General features: G+C 41.8%; 1 protein-coding gene across 1 annotated transcript in view; it reads left to right on the top strand.

The window, feature by feature from the left end:
• The window catches only part of LOC144761597 (protein unc-93 homolog A-like), a 643,799-nt gene extending 625,274 nt beyond the window's left edge, over positions 1 to 18,525 (top strand). Inside the window, exons 8-9 of the mRNA XM_078646898.1 lie at positions 4,585 to 4,716; positions 17,928 to 18,525. Coding sequence (XP_078503024.1) covers positions 4,585 to 4,716; positions 17,928 to 18,160 — 365 coding nt within the window. The 3' untranslated portion in view covers positions 18,161 to 18,525. The remainder of the gene's footprint in view (positions 1 to 4,584; positions 4,717 to 17,927) is intronic.
• The last annotated feature ends 285 nt before the right edge of the window (positions 18,526 to 18,810 follow it).

Raw genomic sequence — 18,810 nt, 5'->3', positions numbered from 1 at the left:
TGAAGTGCCACATGGGTGCAGTCAATTGCACCCAGCACACGTGGGAATTGTGCAAGGAGATAAAAATCTCTTGCTGCTGTTTGTCTCATGGCCAGTGCATGTGGCATTTGTATGTAGTTGGGGGCTCTAGCAGTGATGCATCTCAGTACCTGATGCAGGCACCGCGACTGGCTCGCCTGGGAAATGTCCACAAGGTCAATGGTGACCCTTTGGAAAGACCCAGTGGCAACGAAGTGTAGGGCAGAAAAGATCATGAGGTATGCTGGTATTGCATGTGAGCAGCAGGTCACAGAATCAAGTTCCTGCTCACACTCACAGACCATATCCAAGATGACTTCTGGTGGGAAACGGTACCTGGCCCTTACATCTTGGCTGATCATTCCAAATAGGTTGATCCTCTGCCTGAAAATCCTCTCTGCTCTCCTCTTCCTCTTCAAGTAGTTTTGCCGCATGGCAAGGGGCAGTGCTACGAACACATTCAGTGACATCCTGAAAAGGTTTTTTTGTGTCTGCTCTGCATTTATCCATGTTGGTGGGCTGGGATTGGCTGCAGTGTGTCAGCTGATTAATGGTGGGGAATATTAGGCACTTGAAAAGGTGTTTACCCTTGGCTAACATGACCAACTGCTAAAAATCGTATTTTCCGGCCCGTAATCGTGAATTCCGCCAAAGTGGCGTAAATTACGGCCCGGCGGTGGAAATTACGACCCGGCGGCGGACGTAAAGTTAGTAGTCGCAAGTTTATTCTGTGAATACCGAAAGTAGTAAGTTCATTCTGTGAATCCCGAAAGTAGTAAGTTCATTCCGTGAATGCCAAAAGTAGTAAGTGCATTCTGTGAATACCAAGATGGTAGTAAGTTTAGGATTGAGTCTTAAGTTCATTCTGTGTATCGGGCCCATAGTGAGGCCTTTGAAGCAGCTTTCCTTTTTTTCCAATCTTTGGAAGAGCGTCTCTAAGATCAGACCACTTAGCCATCTATTGTCTCAGGGAGAAAAAGTACAAGAATTGTATCTTTACAGAATAATTAGTCGATGCTGGACTTTAGCTGAGCGAGTCCTGAAGACAATTGATCCTACTCCCACATCTTTACAGCTGTAGATTTGACCGCAAGGAAGATTTTCAGGAACCTTAGAATTTTGAACTTAGAAACGTATTAACTACGGGAGGACTGTGACAAGGTTAAGATGGTATTTGACCAAGATGCAACATCAGCTAGCAAGATATTCTGATCATCCGATACTGAGCATTGTGCAATGAAGTTCAAAGTTTCAGAATATCAATGGAAATAAGGTATCCAACCTCATTGTGCACTGTACAGTCATGGCTCCCAGCCTTGTCCTGTTGGTGGATTTAAGCTTCCAAAATAGTGACTAAATTCGAACATAGGGAGCAAGAAAAGACAAATGCAGCAAGGTGCTAATGTAAGTAGGCTATGAGAAGCCTGATGCATGGGATGCACAACAAGGCACTCCTTCATCTCCTTCATGACTATGTGAATGTCATACCACCTGATTATCAACAAATCCCTTATAACCAAAAACAGTGATATGAACCCATAACTTGTTACAATACCATGGGCAGCGGTCGAACATCATGATAGAGATTTGTGAAAATTGAACCCTCCTATCTTTCTGGTACGCATTTTGCACCTCCCTCAAATGGCTCCTTATAGCAATGAAGCACATAGAATGTTCATACTACATTAAGCAGTAGCTTTGTAAATCAATGATTTAGGTAGTAAAATAATGTTAATGTTCCTGTAAAAAAGAATATGTGCATGTTTTTACTTGACTTCTGTGTAATAAATATGGCATACCTCTCAGCGGTGTATTTCCTTGGTTATTGAACATATTAATGAAACATCATTAATATGATTATTATTGCAATAAAAATAAGGCTTCCTGCTGAACTATGATGGCCCTGTTGCCTTTTTGTGACATCCCATTCCCCTTGTCTGTGCAATAGTACTTCTGATTCATGGTGCACATGTTCATCTGGGAATATCCACATTGCTCTATAAAATATTCCTGCACAAGGTCTGCTGCCTTCAGCTTGCCATGTAGAAGGGTAGGGATTTTGTGTATTCCGCTATACAAGCACTCCGTTTTCTGTTTGAGGATGATGCATACTTGAGAATAGCTAATGTCAGTGGCTCTCTCCGGGATGCAACATTTTTGGCTGTGTAATTAGTTACGTATCCTCTCTTCAATTGTGATTGTGTTGTGGTAGGAAGTCAGCCATGCATTCAGTGAATGTCCAGTGTAATCTACTAGACAAACAGATATGCAATTTATTTTAACCTGTGTTACATCCTCTACAAAGGTGTGTGTGGCCACGCATATTGTTGTGACCTTCACATACACCCATGCATCATGTACTTTTTGTGGTATGTTTAGAAAAAGTTTTGGAAAATGCTATGTGAGCTTCAGTGTGTTTAAAGACTGCCAGATAGAGTCACGGATGGTTATAAGCCTATGATAACGTCTCCAGCAATAATTCCCTGAAGAGAGCCAGTGGCATACCATTGTATTCATCTCAGCAAACATGATTCACTTTTTTATCTCTAGGTGTTCCTCGAGCTTTGATGAGGTAAGTACTGATTTAAACATCCTCCATATGTTCCTCATCATTCTAGTCAGTCAGATTTTATTTCTGATTGTAATTTCTTCGTTCCATTTAGTCCCTTCATTCAATGTATGGGCTTTGTGAGAAATTGTCGGTTGTATTTAACTATTCATCTAATGTGGCACCATGTGCATGAACATAATTTTGGTAATATCCTTTGCATACAGAAATGTGGTAGGTGTGGGTGTGCATGACAGTTTTTTTCTGTGTTTCATCAATTGCAACTGATATCTTACTTGTTGTGTACTGTAATGGTAAACAACATTTCAGCAAGATTTAGTTTTCATGGTCTTTTTCTGAGGAGGTAGGTTTATATGACTTAAGTGTTTCTGCACAAGGGTGGAATGTAATTTGCTGAGTGCAACAATCACTCAGATGTGCATGTAGATGGGTTAATACAAATACGTTGCTAACAGCCTATGGTGCTGGCAACTTTGTCTACCAGACATCCATCTGCACTTTGCTCACACTGATAATCCCTATATATTAACAATTGCACAAATTCTAAAAAAGAGATGCCTACACTTGTATTTTCAAATTAGCATTTGCTAAATGTGGCTGATTCTTACACAAGTGCTACGCAGCAGAATGCTGAATAAAAATCATACATTCACCCCAGTCAAGAGATCTGGCTTAAATCCATTGTTCTTTTGCTCACCCTGCCACCCCAGTTTTGACCCAGACATATGCAAATCAGTCTTGACCCTGTGCCTCATGGGAACAGTCCAGACCGAACTACCAAGCCAGGTCCTCACTGGACCGGAAACAAGCATCCTGGGACAGGTTTCTGGGTATTACCCTTCATCAGCCAGGCTAGCTTGAATCCAGTGGCACAGTGAGCAAGTGACCCACGTATGGGCACACCCTTCCCATTTAGAGTGAAAAGTGCTACGCAAACAAATGATGCACGGAATTCTGAATAAATCATGCATTCACCCCTTGTCAAGAGATCTGGCATGAATAAATTGTTCTTTTGCTCACCATGCCACCCCAGTTTAGACCCAGCTATATGCAAATCAGTCTTAACCCTGTGCCTCATGGGAACAGTCTAGACCGAACTGCCAAGCCAAGACCTCAAAGTGGTCCCAGGATGATTGTTTCCGGTCCAGGGGTGACCTGGCTTGGCAGTTCGGGCTGGACTGTTCCCACAAGGAACAGGGTCAAGACTGATTTGCATATAGCTGGGTCTACACTGGGATTGTGTGGTGAGCAAAAGAATGATGGATTGAACCCAGATCCTTGTGACTGGGGGAGAATGCTTGCATTGTCCAGCATTCAGTCCATCAATTGTTTCTTTTCCATATGTCACCATTAGTGGGAAGGGTATGCCCAGACGTGGATACCACGCTCACTACACCACTGGACTCAAGCTAACCTGGCTGATGAAGGGTGATGCCCTGAAACAGGTCCCGAGATGCTTGTTTCCGGTCCAGGGATGCCCTGGCTAGGCAGTTCAGGCTGGACTGTACCCACAAGGAACAGGGTCAAGACTGATTTCCATATGGCTGGGTCTAAACTGGGGTGGGGTGCTGAGCAAAGAATGATGTAACCCAGATCCTTGTGACTGGGGGTGAATGCTTGCATTGTCCAGCATTCCTCCATCAATAGTTTCTTTTGCATATGATTCTTAGACACACACACACACACACATATATAAACCAACAACACCCACACATAACTCCCACCCTCTCTCTCTGTGTCTCTCTCTCTTTCTTCTCCATCTCTTTCTCTCTCTCTCACACACACACAGAACCACAATCACCCTCTCTCTTTCTATCTCTACCTCTCCCTCTCTCTCCCTCTCTCCTTCTCTCTCCGTGACCGGGATGCGATTCTTGTATCCCTTTGAGTTGTAACAAAGGCCACTCCTTATAAATTTATAAATCCAAAGAAAGTTTCACTATCTATAATGCTAATAACAAATATGGTGTTGCTGAGACAGTGTCCTATCCTTACAGCTGCAGCTACCAGCGCTTCCTGTATCATTGCCTTATTACTCTGGAAACCTCACCCTGATCAGTTTGTGGTGTTCTTCATCTTTCCTGCTCTGTGGAGCATGTCTGATTCCATTTGTCAGACCTTGCTGAATGGTAAGTTTTCTTTTGCGCAATTTCAGAAATATAAAAAACTTATATTAAAATATATCAAATTACCTAATCCCATATTGGGTGGCAGATCAAGGAAAGATGTGTATCTCGTCTTATGTGTAAACAAAATTGGACCGATCTGTCAAGATTTAGTACAGGACTCAAAACTGTATGTACTGGGGAACAGAATGTGTTCCTTCATGAAGCCCTCACCCACCAACCTAGTTGGTGGCATACTTCATCATCGGGCCCACCCAGTGACACTGAATGTGTCCCGGTTGTGCTTCAACTCCTGTATTACAGCGGACCTGGTATGTTACTGAGAGTGCAGTGGTGGTGGAGTGATACGTGAACAGGTTATAAACTATCCAGTGGTCCTAGTGCCCGCAGGGGCTGTCTTTAATATCTGGGCCTCTGGTAGCGTTACAAACAAGGCAGTGGATGTAGGTGGAGTGGTAATTATGAACTCCTGCATCCAGTGGTAGGTCTACGTGTTTCAGCCAGGCCTTTTCTTAAACTGGCTTTCCTCAGGACCAAAAAACTGTGAAAGTGGATACTACACTAATAGTGAGTGTGTGGTTTTGAAATGTGTTGCATGCGCTAAGGGGGCATACGTGTGGGAGGAGGGATTCCCTCTCCAAGCATAACTGCACATACAACATAAATGACAGACAAAACATACAGGGAAGAGTCTTAGCATGGTTGCAGTAGGAACAGCGAAATAGTATAGTTTCTGGTGATGATGTGCATATAAAACCGGTAATATGCGGTTAATTGTGTAGCCGTATTGGTTGTACGGATAGGTGATCATACCCACATATGCGCTGACACGTGTGGTGAGCTATATAGTAAAGCACACACACATAATTAACAGGTGGATACTGTGTAGTATGTTCTTAGGCTAGTGTTTTGTAACGAATGCCCCTATAGAGAAGTCCAGCAGAGGTATGGACCCTGTAAGAAAAAAGTGGTGGCCGTGGGCTTTGTATAACCTGTGGGGAGAAATTCTAACTCGGTAGTAGTGCTGGTTTGTCTGGCGTTTGTTTCTCCCAGTAATGGCAGTCACGACCCTTTCAAAACCTGTTCGGCAGCAGCGGCTCTCCGTAGGAAATGAGCCTCCATGTAAGCCGTCTTTAAAAACCCCAAGCGGTAAGTTCAGGTGTACCACATTGAGGCCAGAGGCGTCTGTTTTGAAAAGATAGCCATGGAAAGCAAACAGACATGTGTAGGGCTGACTGCGGGTGATGACGCTGGTGTCACGTGGATCTAACGCGTGCCTGTTGTCACGGTAACCAGTGAACACATTTGCAAGCGCTGTTTACGTGAGCGGCAGAGAAAAGAGAAATAAAATGGAAGGAGGGCGGAATAGCCCGAGGGTTTGGTGCATGCCTCCAATGATTAGTGCGTATTAAAAGAAGGTGCTCAGTACATGGAGAGGCACTGCTTGAATTAAGGATATGAGATTAAAAGATGAGGGTTAAAGTTTAAGGTTATGCGCAAACCCTAGGTGGGCCCACAGATTGATTGGAAACGCAAAAATGTATTTAAGATCCATGGTCAGTGGTAAGGAGTTCACTCGGAAACTACACCTAGAGTGGGGCGTATTAGAGCCGAGAACCCTGTATGGATTCACAGAGTATATTTAGGACCCAAAGTCAGTTAAAGGTTGGATTCACATGGAGATTACGCCTAAATGGGGGCATGTAAGGTGTTCATAGGCCCGTGCTAGGTTCTAAGGCTGTGCCAGGGGACAGAATCATTCAGTCCTTCATGGTCAGTGGACAAGCGGTAGATCCACCGCTGTTCTTTTGCCAGCAATATATTTTTTCAATGTTCAGTGGATCATGATTGAATTGTTTGATCACTGTCCAGATCATGTCATTGGGAGTATGACCACTCTGTATGAAATGGTTAGTGAGATGGCTGATGTTCTTTTTGCACCTGATGGTGCTGCGGTGCTCTACTATGCGAATCCTCACCTTCCGTGTTCGCTGGGGCAGGTGATTAAATAGTCGACGCTACTTGAGTTACAATTGGTGTGTTTTGCCTGCTTCCAGGTCTTGCCAGGTTCCAGATTATGTGTTTTGGTTTGGTTAGTGAGGTGACATACACTACAATCATTACACGGGTAGTGTCCAGTGACTTTGGGGAGACCCCATGTGGTGAGGATGGTGTTGTTAGCTGTGGTCTGTTTTTTAGGTTGTGTCGACACTAGTTGGTCTTTTAGGTTACTGGCACGTTTGTAGGCAAAAAGTCCCAGTCTCTTGCCCCTGAGTTGATGATGCGCTAATGTTTCGGGATAATACTGGCAACTTTATTTGAGACCATGTTGTATGTGGTGACATGTCATTGGTGCGTCTGGTTGATCTTTAGTGATGGTTTCAAGTAGGGCCTCCCTGTTTTGGTTAGGTGCCTGTTTCTTGGGTTTTGCAATGATTTTGGGTGGGTATCCACGTTCCTGTAGTTCGGATTCAAGTGTGTTGGCCTGTTGTTTGAAGTCATTGAGGTTACTACATGTCCTGCGGATGCAGAAGAATTGTCTGAAGGGAAGGTTTTCCCTCAGGGCTCTGGGGTGAAAGCTGTTGAAATGTAGGAGTGAGTTTCTGGCTGTGGTTTTGTAATGGATGTTGGTGGCCAGTGCTCCTGCTTCCGCTGTGACGTTTAGATCAAGGAATGCCAGGGTGGATGTGCTGGCTGTGCTGGTAAACCGCAGGTAGGGATCCCTTTCGGTCAGCCAGGTGAGGAATGAGGTCAATGATTCTGGGGAGCCCTCCCAGATCATGAAAATATTGTCAATGTAACGTCTCCACAGTAGGATTTGCCTGAGATGTGGATTCGTGGGGGATGAAACATGTAGTTGTTCAAGGTGGTGGATTACACCAATTGTAACTCAAGTAACATCGTCTATTTAATCACCTGCCCCTGCGGCCTCGGCTATGTGGGCATGACGACACGGAAGGTGAGCACTCACACAGTACAGCACCGCAGCACCATCAGGTGCAAAAAGAACATCAGCCGTCTCACATGATCTGGACTGTGATCGAACAATTCAATCACGATCCACTGAACAATGAAAAGATACTGCTGGCAAAAGAACGGCGGTGGATCTGCCGCTTGTCCACTGACCATGAAGGACTGAACGATTCTATCCCCTGGCAAAGCCTTAGAACCTAGCACGGCCCTATGAACACTTTACACGCCCCCAATTAGGCTTACTCTCCTTGTGAATCCAACCTTTAACTGACTTTGGCTCCTAAATATACTCTGTGGGTTCCATACTGTGTTCACGGCTCTAATACGCCCCAATCTAGGCGTAGTTTCCAAATGAACCCCTTAACCACTGACCACGGATCTTAAATACATTTTTGCGTTTCCAATCAATCTGTGGGTCCCACCTAGGGCTTGCGCTTAACCTTAAACTTTAACCATCATCTTTAATTTTAATCTCGTATCCTTAATTTAAACAGTGCCTCTCCATGTACTGAGCACCTTCTTTTAAAATGCACTAATCATTGGAGGCGCACACCATACCCTTGGGCTTTTACACCCTCCTTCCATTTTATTTCTCTTTTATCTGCCGCTCACATAAACAGCGCTTGCAACTGTAATCACTGGTTGCCGTGACAACAGGCACACGTTAGCTCCACGTGAACCCAGCGTCATCACCCGCAGTCAGCCCCACACTGTTTTCCATGTCTATCTTGAGAGCCGCTGCAGCCGAACAGGTTTTGAAAGGGTCGTGACCTCCATTACCTTGAGTAGCAAACGCCAGATCAACCAGCACTACTACCGGGTAAGACTTTCTCCCCACAGATTTTACAAAGACCACGGGCCACCACTTTTTTCTTACAGGGTCCATACCTCTGCCGGACTTCTCTATAGGGGCATTCGCTACAAAACGCTAGTGTAAGAACCTGCTACACAGTATCCACCTTTTAATTATGTGTGTGTGCTTTACTATATAGCTCACCACATGTGTCAGCGCATATGTCAGTAAAATCACCTATCCTTACCACCAATATGGCTAACAATTAACCGCATATTACCCGCTTTATATGCACATCATCACCAGAAACTATACTATTTTGCTGTTTCTACTGCAACCATGCTAAGACTCTTCCCTGTATGTTTTGTCTGTCATTTATGTTGTATGTGTAGTTATGCTTGGAGAGGGAATCCCCCGTCCCGAATCTATGACAAAATATCGACTACAAAAATATCTACCTACCAAAATATCGCAACAATTACTATTCCAACTCCAGAGAGTGCAAGAGTAGGGAAAGTGTTGGATAGCGTAGGGGTAAAAATTACTATTCCCACTCCAGAGAGTGCAACAGTAGGGAAAGTGTTGGATAGCGTAGGGTAAAAATTACTATTCCCGCTCCAGAGAGTGCAACAGTAGGGAAAGTGTTGGATAGCGTAGCGGTAAAAATTACTATTCCAGCTCCAGAGAGTGCAACAGTAGGGAAAGTGTTGGATAGCGTAGGGGTAAAAATTACTATTCCCACTCCAGAGAGTGCAACAGTAGGGAAAGTGTTGGATAGCGTAGGGTTAAAAATTACTATTCCCACTCCAGAGAGTGCAACAGTAGGGAAAGTGTTGGATAGCGTAAGGGTAACAATTACTATTCCAACTCCAGAGAGTGCAACAGTAGGGAAAGTGTTGGATAGCGTAGGGGTAACAAATACTATTCCAACTCCAGAGAGTGCAACAGTAGGGAAAGTGTTGGATAGCGTAGGGGTAACAATAACTATTCCAACTCCAGAGAGTGCAACAGTAGGGAAAGTGTTGGATAGCGTAGGGATAAAAATAACTAAGTTATAAATAAATGTATTTTTTTAAATAATAAAAATATTAACTATTAAATAAATATAAACCATTTACAAATACCAATACATAACTATTAAAAACATGATTAGCAATATTTTTTTAACCCCAAAAATTAATAAAAAATAGCATATAATAATAATTAATTACCAATTATTAATTATTTAACAATTATGTATTTAACAAAACAATTAATTAAAGAACATTATTACTTAATTACATTCAAATTACTTCCCACCCTATTTCCCTATGAACCCACAACCCGCTACAGAACATAATGATCAATCAATTAATTAAAATTAATTATCAATTAATTAAAATGAATTACCAATTAATTAAATTTAATTTCTAATTCTTACTAATTATTAATTAATTTAACATAATTAAATTACTTCCCACCCTATTCCCCTATAAACACACAACCCACTACAGAACATATTTATCAATTAATCAATTAATTAAAATTAATTACCAATTAATTAAAATTAATTACCAATTAATTAACATTAATTTATAATTCCTACTAATTAATAATTATTTAACATAATTAAATTACTTCCCACCCTATTCCCCTATAAACCCACAACCCGCTACAGTAATAAAATACATTTAATTAAATTACAAAAAAATAAATTAAAAACATATTAAATACATAATATACACAAAAATAATTTAAAAATCGATATTAGTAACATCGCAATTATTAACATCGATATTACTGACATCGATATTTAAAACTTCGATATTACTAATATCGATATTAAATCTATCGATATTACTTACCTTCTATATTTTGTCCCTTCGATATTTAAACTTCGATATAATTGTATATCGATATTTTGTCTGCATACCCCCCTCCCACACGTATGGCCCCTTAGCGCGTGCAACACATTTCAAACCACACACTCACTATTAGTGTAGTATCCACCTTCACAGTTTTTTGGTCCTGAGGAAAGCCAGTTTAAGAAAAGGCCTGGCTGAAACATGTAGACCTACCACTGGATGCAGGAGTTCATAATTACCACTCCACCTACATCCACTGCCTTGTGTTTAACGCTACCAGAGGCCCAGATATTAAAGATAGCCCACACGGGCACTGGGACCACTGGATAGTTTTTAACCTGTTCACGTATCACTCCACCACCACTGCACTCTCAGTAACATACCAGCTCCGCTGCAATACAGGTGTTGAAGCACAACTGGGACACATTCGGTCTTACTGGGTGGGCCCGATGATGAAGCATGCCACCAACTAGGTTGGTGGGTGAGGGCTTCATGAAGGAACACATTCTGTTCCCCGATACATACAGTTTTGAGTCCTGTAATAAATCTTGATAGACCGTTCCAATTGTGATTACATATAAGCTCCTTGGGGATACAGATTGGCTTCCCAATCCTCTCTCTCTCCTTGATAATGGATTATCTCGTCTTATGACCAGGCTTTAGGATGAAGTAGGACAAGGCTAGTCGAGTGACTGTATATTAATTTCCTATTTAAGTTTCAGAATACAGAAATGAATATGTTTGAGGGCAGTTTTCATCATTTAAGGGAATGTTCTTTGCAGCTTTTTCAGCTATTTTGAGAAGCCAAATGTCTTTTACTATTTAGAAGCCCCATGAGCCCACTGTTGAGCTAAAGGGATTAGGTATGAATGCTTTATGTCCGTGTGAATCAATCAATCAATAACCTGTACTGTGTTTTGCACTCAAATATTAGTTATTCTGGTGTGCAGTTCTGTACAGCTTCTATTTATCACATCTATTAGTTGTTGCCCAATATGTTAATCCCAAGGGATCTACAATTGGTCCAGCAGGAGTGGGTATAAGATAGAATGTCAAAAAATTATCTTGCACTTCCTCTCTTGTCACCTCTATTAGTTTGTTCATCCATGCAGACAGTAGAGCCTGTACAATGAAGCAGTGGCTAGACCTCTGTGTTTCTGAAGTATACAGCTTGCAGCTCATGTTCTAACTGATAGTGTTACTGAGTAAATATGCAAACTGTAGACAACAGTCTTTTAGGACAGAAAAGAGGCATGTGGCCCTCTTCACAACCTGCACCTGGGATCAGAAAACAATCAATCATGACATGGTCACAAGTGCTGTATGTTGGAAATGGCTGCATGTGAAAAAAAGTTTTGTGCATGTAAAAGAAGCACCTTTTACATTGTAAATTATCATGGAAAAGCATTTTTATGACGCCTGCTTTTCTGAATTTTCACTGCTCACTGATATTATGAACACCAACATAAAATATTCCAGCTTTGGACAACATGTAACCATGTTGCTCAAACGTGCAAAATTTGTTTGCATATGCACACCTTTACATGATATAGCAAATGCATTGTCTTCGCTGTCGGACAGCACTGGTCACTTAAACATCTATATGAAACACTGTCCTTTCTGTTGCTACACCCCCTACGTTGTTCTCCCATGCTCCTTATAAACAGGTAAAGATTCTAGGTGAGTCTGCATGTCAGATAATAAAACACTACAGGGTAGGATCCCATCGCCAACAAAGAATTCAGAACATATATGTGGTAGTACTCACATAAGGGAGAGAGGGGGAAATTGGAAACAGGGGTTCCCTCAATTCCCCATATCCTAAGCAATGCATATCATAAGGGAAGAATCCTCCTAAAATATGGTTAAACGCTCACTGTTAGGAGGGTATTTCTGTATTTAAAAAGGGGCTCTCACCCACACATTTCTATGTGGCATGCTTCATCACTGAGTCCTCACCTGGTGGGGGTGTGAGTGACACCAGGTGGGCTCTACACTACTGCTGGTGGGTGCACTCAGTTATATATTTAGGTTTGGGACCGGGAACAGCTAAAATGTCCTAAGGTGTCTAACCATGTTGCTTTATTTATATTTATATTCAGTCACCTTAGACAGATTAAAAGGCATATGGGCGAAGATGGATAGGTATTCTCAATGATCTTTGAGTCAACATGTTTCAGCTGTTAAGCAGGTCACTAAGGTTATCCAGCTATATTCAGGACTTGCCTGGCCCCGTTTATGTATTTTTTCACTTCTATATTTCAGACGGATATATGACGTTACCACGCGGTCTTTTACCACGCAGACCATTACCACGCATTTTTTACAACGCAGGATCCTTTACCACGCAGACCATTACAACGCTGGTATTTACAACGCAGGTACTATTACAACGCATACCATTACAACGTAATTATAGGTAAGTAAATAATATGGTAAAATAATTTAATTATTAATAATATTTTTTTAAATTAATAAATTATTATTTTAATATTTAATATTTTAATTATTTATATTAATATTTATTTATTGATTTTTAAATATATATGTTAAAAATACCCCTGTACCCCAAAACCCAAACCCAGCCCTAAAACCTAAAAATACCCCTGAACCCCAAAACCCAGACCCAGCCCTGAACCCTAAAAATACCCCTGTACCCCAAAAACTGAAAACTGACCCTGAACCCTAAAAATACCCCTGCACCCCAAAAACTGAAAACTGACCCTGAACCCTAAAAATACCCCTGTACCCCAAAAACTGAAAACTGACCCTGAACCCTAAAAATACCCCTGTACCCCAAAAACTGAAAACTGACCCTGAACCCTAAAAATACCCCTGTACCCCAAAAACTGAAAACTGACCCTGAACCCTAAAAATACCCCTGCACCCCAAAAACTGAAAACTGACCCTGAACCCTAAAAATACCCCTGTACCCCAAAAACTGAAAACTGACCCTGAACCTAAAAATACCCCTGCACCCAAAAACTGAAAACTGACCCTGAACCCTAAAAATACCCCTTTACCCAAAAACTGAAAACTGACCCTAAACCCTAAAAATACCCATTTACCCAAAAACTGAAAACTGACCCTGAACCCTAAAAATACCCATTTACCCAAAACCCAAACCTAAAATATTTTAAATAAAATTATATACTTACCAATACTTACGTTGTAATGGTATGCATTGTAAAGGTACCTGCGTTGTAAATACCAGCGTTGTAATGGTATGCGTGGTAAAGGGTCCTGCGTTGTAAAAGTTGCGTGGTAAAGGTAGGTCGTGGTAAAAGTTGTATACCATTTCAGACAGATCACTCTTTGTGTTGCCTAATCATTTTTTAGCGTGCACTCATTCAGACCACTCTACCACCTCTGTTCCCACACTTTGGGTAATGTGTTTCATGCTCAATTTGTTGTACCATTTCTTGGGTGGACCTGAGGTGTCTGTACTATCATAAAGTCATGCTTGGTAAGTCATTCAAGGTGTCCATATTTACTCATTAGAGATGTGCAAACCTATTGAATGTATCATATTCAAGAGGTAATTGTCCTTTTTCTCAGTACCTCTACCTTGTGACGGCATTGGCGCAGGTCATTGTAAGTTACGTACAGAGATGGTGTTCCTAGCATGCCCCAAAGAAAATTACAAGGAGGCAACCCTCACGACACACTGTGATTAGGGCTATCTCTTAAAGGGATCAAGAAAAGCAAAATGGAAAGAATGGACAAGTCATGTTATGCTGCAGTGTGTGTGCAGCGGCAGGCCCTATAAAGGGAGTGCCACCAGTAACTAAGTAGGGGCCATATTATCAAGAAAGGGCGATACATTATCGGCAGATTCCTGCCACTAAAGGGGCCATAATGGGCTTGATAATATGCCCTTGTGAATTCCCATAGAAGCCCAGGTTAACACAATAACCTGGGCTTCTAAGGGAATTCACAAGGGCATATTATCAAGCCCATTATCGCCACTTTAGCGGCAGTTTCCTACCGATGAAAGCGGCGATAATGTATCGTCCTTTCTTGATAATATGGCCCTAAGTACCCAAACCAACACTGATTTTTATTGATCATGATGTGATGGCCACCGTGTTTGGTGAACAGACTTTGAGTCCGAGCAATCATGGCACTGGCACTGTGTGTAATGCTCTGGGCCTGGAGGCTGAAAGAAGGGCAGCGCCTTGCCCTTTGGCATTAACCCTTTTCTGTCTAATAGTCGACATAATTAACTGTTGACTCGCATGAAATGCTGTTTTTCCATGCGTTTTTCATCTCTTTCGGATATACTTTGGTTTCAGTATTTTAGTTATATCTGTTCTCCCCGGTGTGTAATATGGCGAGGTGCACTGTTGTAAGTTTATTTCCTATGTCATCCTGCCCGGCCATGCACCTATTTTAGTGCCCTAACTCCTACATTATGGAGTTTGGACAGGCCACGTTACCTTTTTATTCCTTAATACCATGTGTGAAGTAACAGTGGGATATAAAAATAGTACATATTTATTTATAAAATATTTATTAACCTATTGTTAATTTAGAGCAGAATGTAACATTACAAAATAATGACATTAATTGGGCAAAGGTTGTCCCCGAAAATTTTCTAGAGGAACTGCTTCCTAAGATCAAGGGTAACAGGGCGACTTGAATGGATTGCAATGCTGATCACACAGAGACCATTGGTGCCTTTGAGATATTATGTTCTCAGATCTCTGAAGACTTGTCCATTAAAACACATCAGGGAGGTAACTCTCAATGCAGATGGTTTGATTCTAGCTGCTCTAGGGCCCACAGGGCTCTTTTACAAGCCTTGAAGGCCACCCCAAGAAATAAGGAGCTCGTCGCCGAGCTGAGGAGGGTTTATAAACAAACAATAGCTAGACGGAAAAACGAGATAAAAAACGAGCATGGGAAAGTTTACTCTCAACTGACATCATGCGCGATAGTGGACAGTTCTGGGTTACTTTAAATCACCCTTTTTTTCTCTGACTCAGAGAACACCATTTTGTATTGTGTCATCCCTGATGATAAATGGCTTAAACATTTTAAAGAGGTTTATGACGACCCAGGTTCTGGTTCCCTGATCGTCCCACTAGTGGTACCCGATTCTCCACCTTTATTTTTTAACTCTGCAGAAGTAGAGAGAGCGATATTAGAGACATCAAAAAACAAGGCTCCAGGCCCAGATGAAGTTCGTGCTGATCTTTATCGCCATTCTCCCAAACTCTTCCAGTGCTAATACTTTCCCTGCCTCGTGGGCCACCTCGAATATTGTGCCGATTTTTAAAAAGGGGCAACAAGGAGACCCCTCATGTTATAGACTGATTTCCCTTTTAGACTCCACGGTTAAAATTCTGGGCAGAGTCTTATTGTATAAATTAAGGGAAAACATAGAGCATTGTGGAGTTTTGTCTAATCTACAATACGGGTTTAGAGAAAAGAGGGGCACTCTGGATCAGTGTTTGAACCTTCATCTTTTAATTGCTAAATACACGGTGGCGAAGGAGGGGTCCTTATTTTTGGCCTTCATGGACCTCTCCTCGGCTTTCGACCTGGTGAACGGGCACAAGCTGTGGTCGATGCTTTTGGAGATCGGCATCGACCCCTCACTCGTCAGTTTCATGGGGTCCCTTCACCAGGAGTTCTTTGCCTCAGTTAGAGTCACCAAAGAGGGCAGGTGCACACGCCACTTTAGATCTGAGAGGGGGGTCAGGCAGGGCTGCACTCTGGCCCCTCTTCTTTTTACCAATCACATTAATGGTCTGGGTAATTACCTTGACATACCGGGGGTTGATGCACCGTGTGTAGGAGATTTAACAATACCAGTTCTCCTATTACCGGACGACGCAGTTTTGTTGGCTCACACTGGGGTGGGTTTACAGAAGCTGCTGGATATATTTGGTGTTTTTATGGATCGGTTGGATCTGAAGGTTAACATAAAAAAATCTCACACCATGATGGTGGGTAAAACCCGAAATAAGTATAAATCCAAAGTCTTCTTTTGTAAGGAAGAGATGGTCTCCAGGGTTTCCGTATTCCCCTACTTACGGGTTCTCCTTGATGAGAAGGGTACGTGGGGCTCTCAAATTAAGCATAAAAGCATCTCTGTGGCAAGATCTATGTCAGCTCTTTTGGGATTTTCATAACGCTTGGGGGCACGTCCAATGGAGGCCCTCTTGAAGGTATATAACACAAAATGCATTCCAATTGCTACATATGGTGCCTCTATATGTGGTTATGTATCTCAGGACAAGATACAATTAGCGGAAAATAGGTTCCTGAGATACCTTTTGACAGTCCCTCAGTCTACTCCCACTTTCTCAATACATTTAGAGGTAGGCCTGGACTATGTCACATATAAATTGAAAATGGCCCCTTCAATTTTCTGGGCTAAAACCTGGCTTAACCCTGAAATAACCTTGAACCACGCTATCTTGAGTGACATTGTAGCATTGGATTATGCTAAAAGGGTACCCTGGCTGGAATGCCTGAGAACAACATTTGAACGGTTAGGCCTTCCTGAGCTGTACTTAACCCCATCTTGCATTAGGAAGGAGGACGTAAATTGGATTAAGCAGCACTTTGTAGGTAGCAACAGACTAGATCATGAGGTGCGGAAATTAGTAAAACCCACAGTTAGATCTCACTTTATGTTACTGACTCACTTGAGCCATACCTGAAAATTGTGACTAAACCCTATCATAGAGTTTTACTGATAAAATTTAGATTTTATCAGATACATTATTCCCTGGGTACATACCAAATATGGGGTAATCCAGAATGCTGCCCGCCCTGTAACTGTGATAATTTTTCATCACAGGATACCATGCAATTCCTCATGTTTTGTGGGTTTTATGCAGAAATTAGGAAAAAATATTTGCTCCGGATCCTGCGAGAAGCTGGTTTTAGCCAAGTCAGACCTGCTCTTATATTTCTCCAGATGTTAGGCAGTCCCAGCACTACTTTCTCCGTGGCTAGTTTCTTAGTGGCAGCATTAAGAATTAAATCGGAAAATCTTGAGACAAATGTATAAACCTGCCTGTTTTTTTATAAATTAATTGTATTTTATCTGTCTTATATAGGCTCGCACTGAAATTGTATATATATGAAATGCTCAACTTCTGTATGTATGTATGAATTGTTGTTTCTTTTATGATTTTAATCAATCGAATAAAGTATTTTGACTGACTGACTGACTGACTGACATTAATTCTAACAAATGCTATACAGCACTTTTAATAATTATTAATGCACAGTATATCTATTTTTTTCTTCAGGTGGGAGTTTATTTTTAACATTTAAACTTCTCTTGTATGTGCCTGGTTTCATGTAAAGTTAGGTTTTACGATTTAAATATATCTGGCTTTGGGTAGAAACTATAATTGACATTTGCACTCCTGTGTGCAAGGCAATTTGACCACTGCACTGGCTTCACACCGGAGTTGATCTATGCTGCTGTTTGTGTTGCTTTGGACTAGAAAGTGCCACCTTGCAATCATACAGATGAGTGTAAGTCTAGGAGCAGATGTATAATTTATCAATTACCAGGAAAAATGCATTTTCTGCAGCAATCCGTCCAACATGTCAACAATTCTTCTTTTTTTTCACAGCTCTTTATGGAGTTTTATTTGCTGAGCACAAAGAGGCTGCCTTTGCCAACTATCGTCTCTGGGAGTCACTGGGCTTCGTCATTTCTTTTGGGTACAGCTCCTTCCTGTGCATTTACGTGACGCTTTACATAGTGCTGTCTGTCATGGCGCTTGGCTTCACTCTCTATGGAATTGTGGAAATCATCGAATCCAGGAAGCGACCAGTGACATTAACAGAGATTCAAGGAAACTAGAAGTCCCTGAGCATCAAAAATCCAAGCATCTCAGCACACACTATCTATTCGAGGAGACACAAATAAACTCAAACTCCAATATGTAACCACAATGCATGTTTGAGAAAATAATCTTTTATTATGATATGACAATAAAACCAACATCAGATAGTCTAAATTGTGCTCAGAACTTGGGTGTAGAGTCTCGAAGAGCTGGGTTACCTCTCCCGGACCCCGTTTTATTGATCATGACCATTCCTACTCATGTGCCCAAGTCCAGCACCACTACTCAACTTAGAGTCGACTGTGTTATTTGAAGTAGAGACTTTGAGGCAGATTTACAAGCCCCTTGCATCACTTTTACGCTGCTGCAGTATCACTTTTGTGACGCAACAGCGGCGTAAAAGATGCTGCAAATTTACTACGTGACGCATCTATGGAGATGCGTCACATTGTAAAGCCCTGCGTTACATTATACCTGTGCCAGGTATAATGTATGCAGGGTAGGCGTTCCCACGCAGGAAAGCTTCGTAAAAGTGATGCAGTGAAATCTTATTTCACTGCGTGACTTTTAGGATGCCACTGTGTCAAAACTTTACACCTGCTTGAAGCAGGCGTAAGCAGTGATGCAGTGTATTGGAAATAGGCCACAACACGCATTGCTGAAGTTG

The sequence above is a fragment of the Lissotriton helveticus genome, chromosome 6 (assembly GCF_964261635.1).
Source record: "Lissotriton helveticus chromosome 6, aLisHel1.1, whole genome shotgun sequence".
NCBI lineage: Eukaryota > Metazoa > Chordata > Amphibia > Caudata > Salamandridae > Lissotriton > Lissotriton helveticus.
Note: the sequence above shows the minus strand (reverse complement) of the source record. Positions and strands in the feature narration are given on the sequence as shown.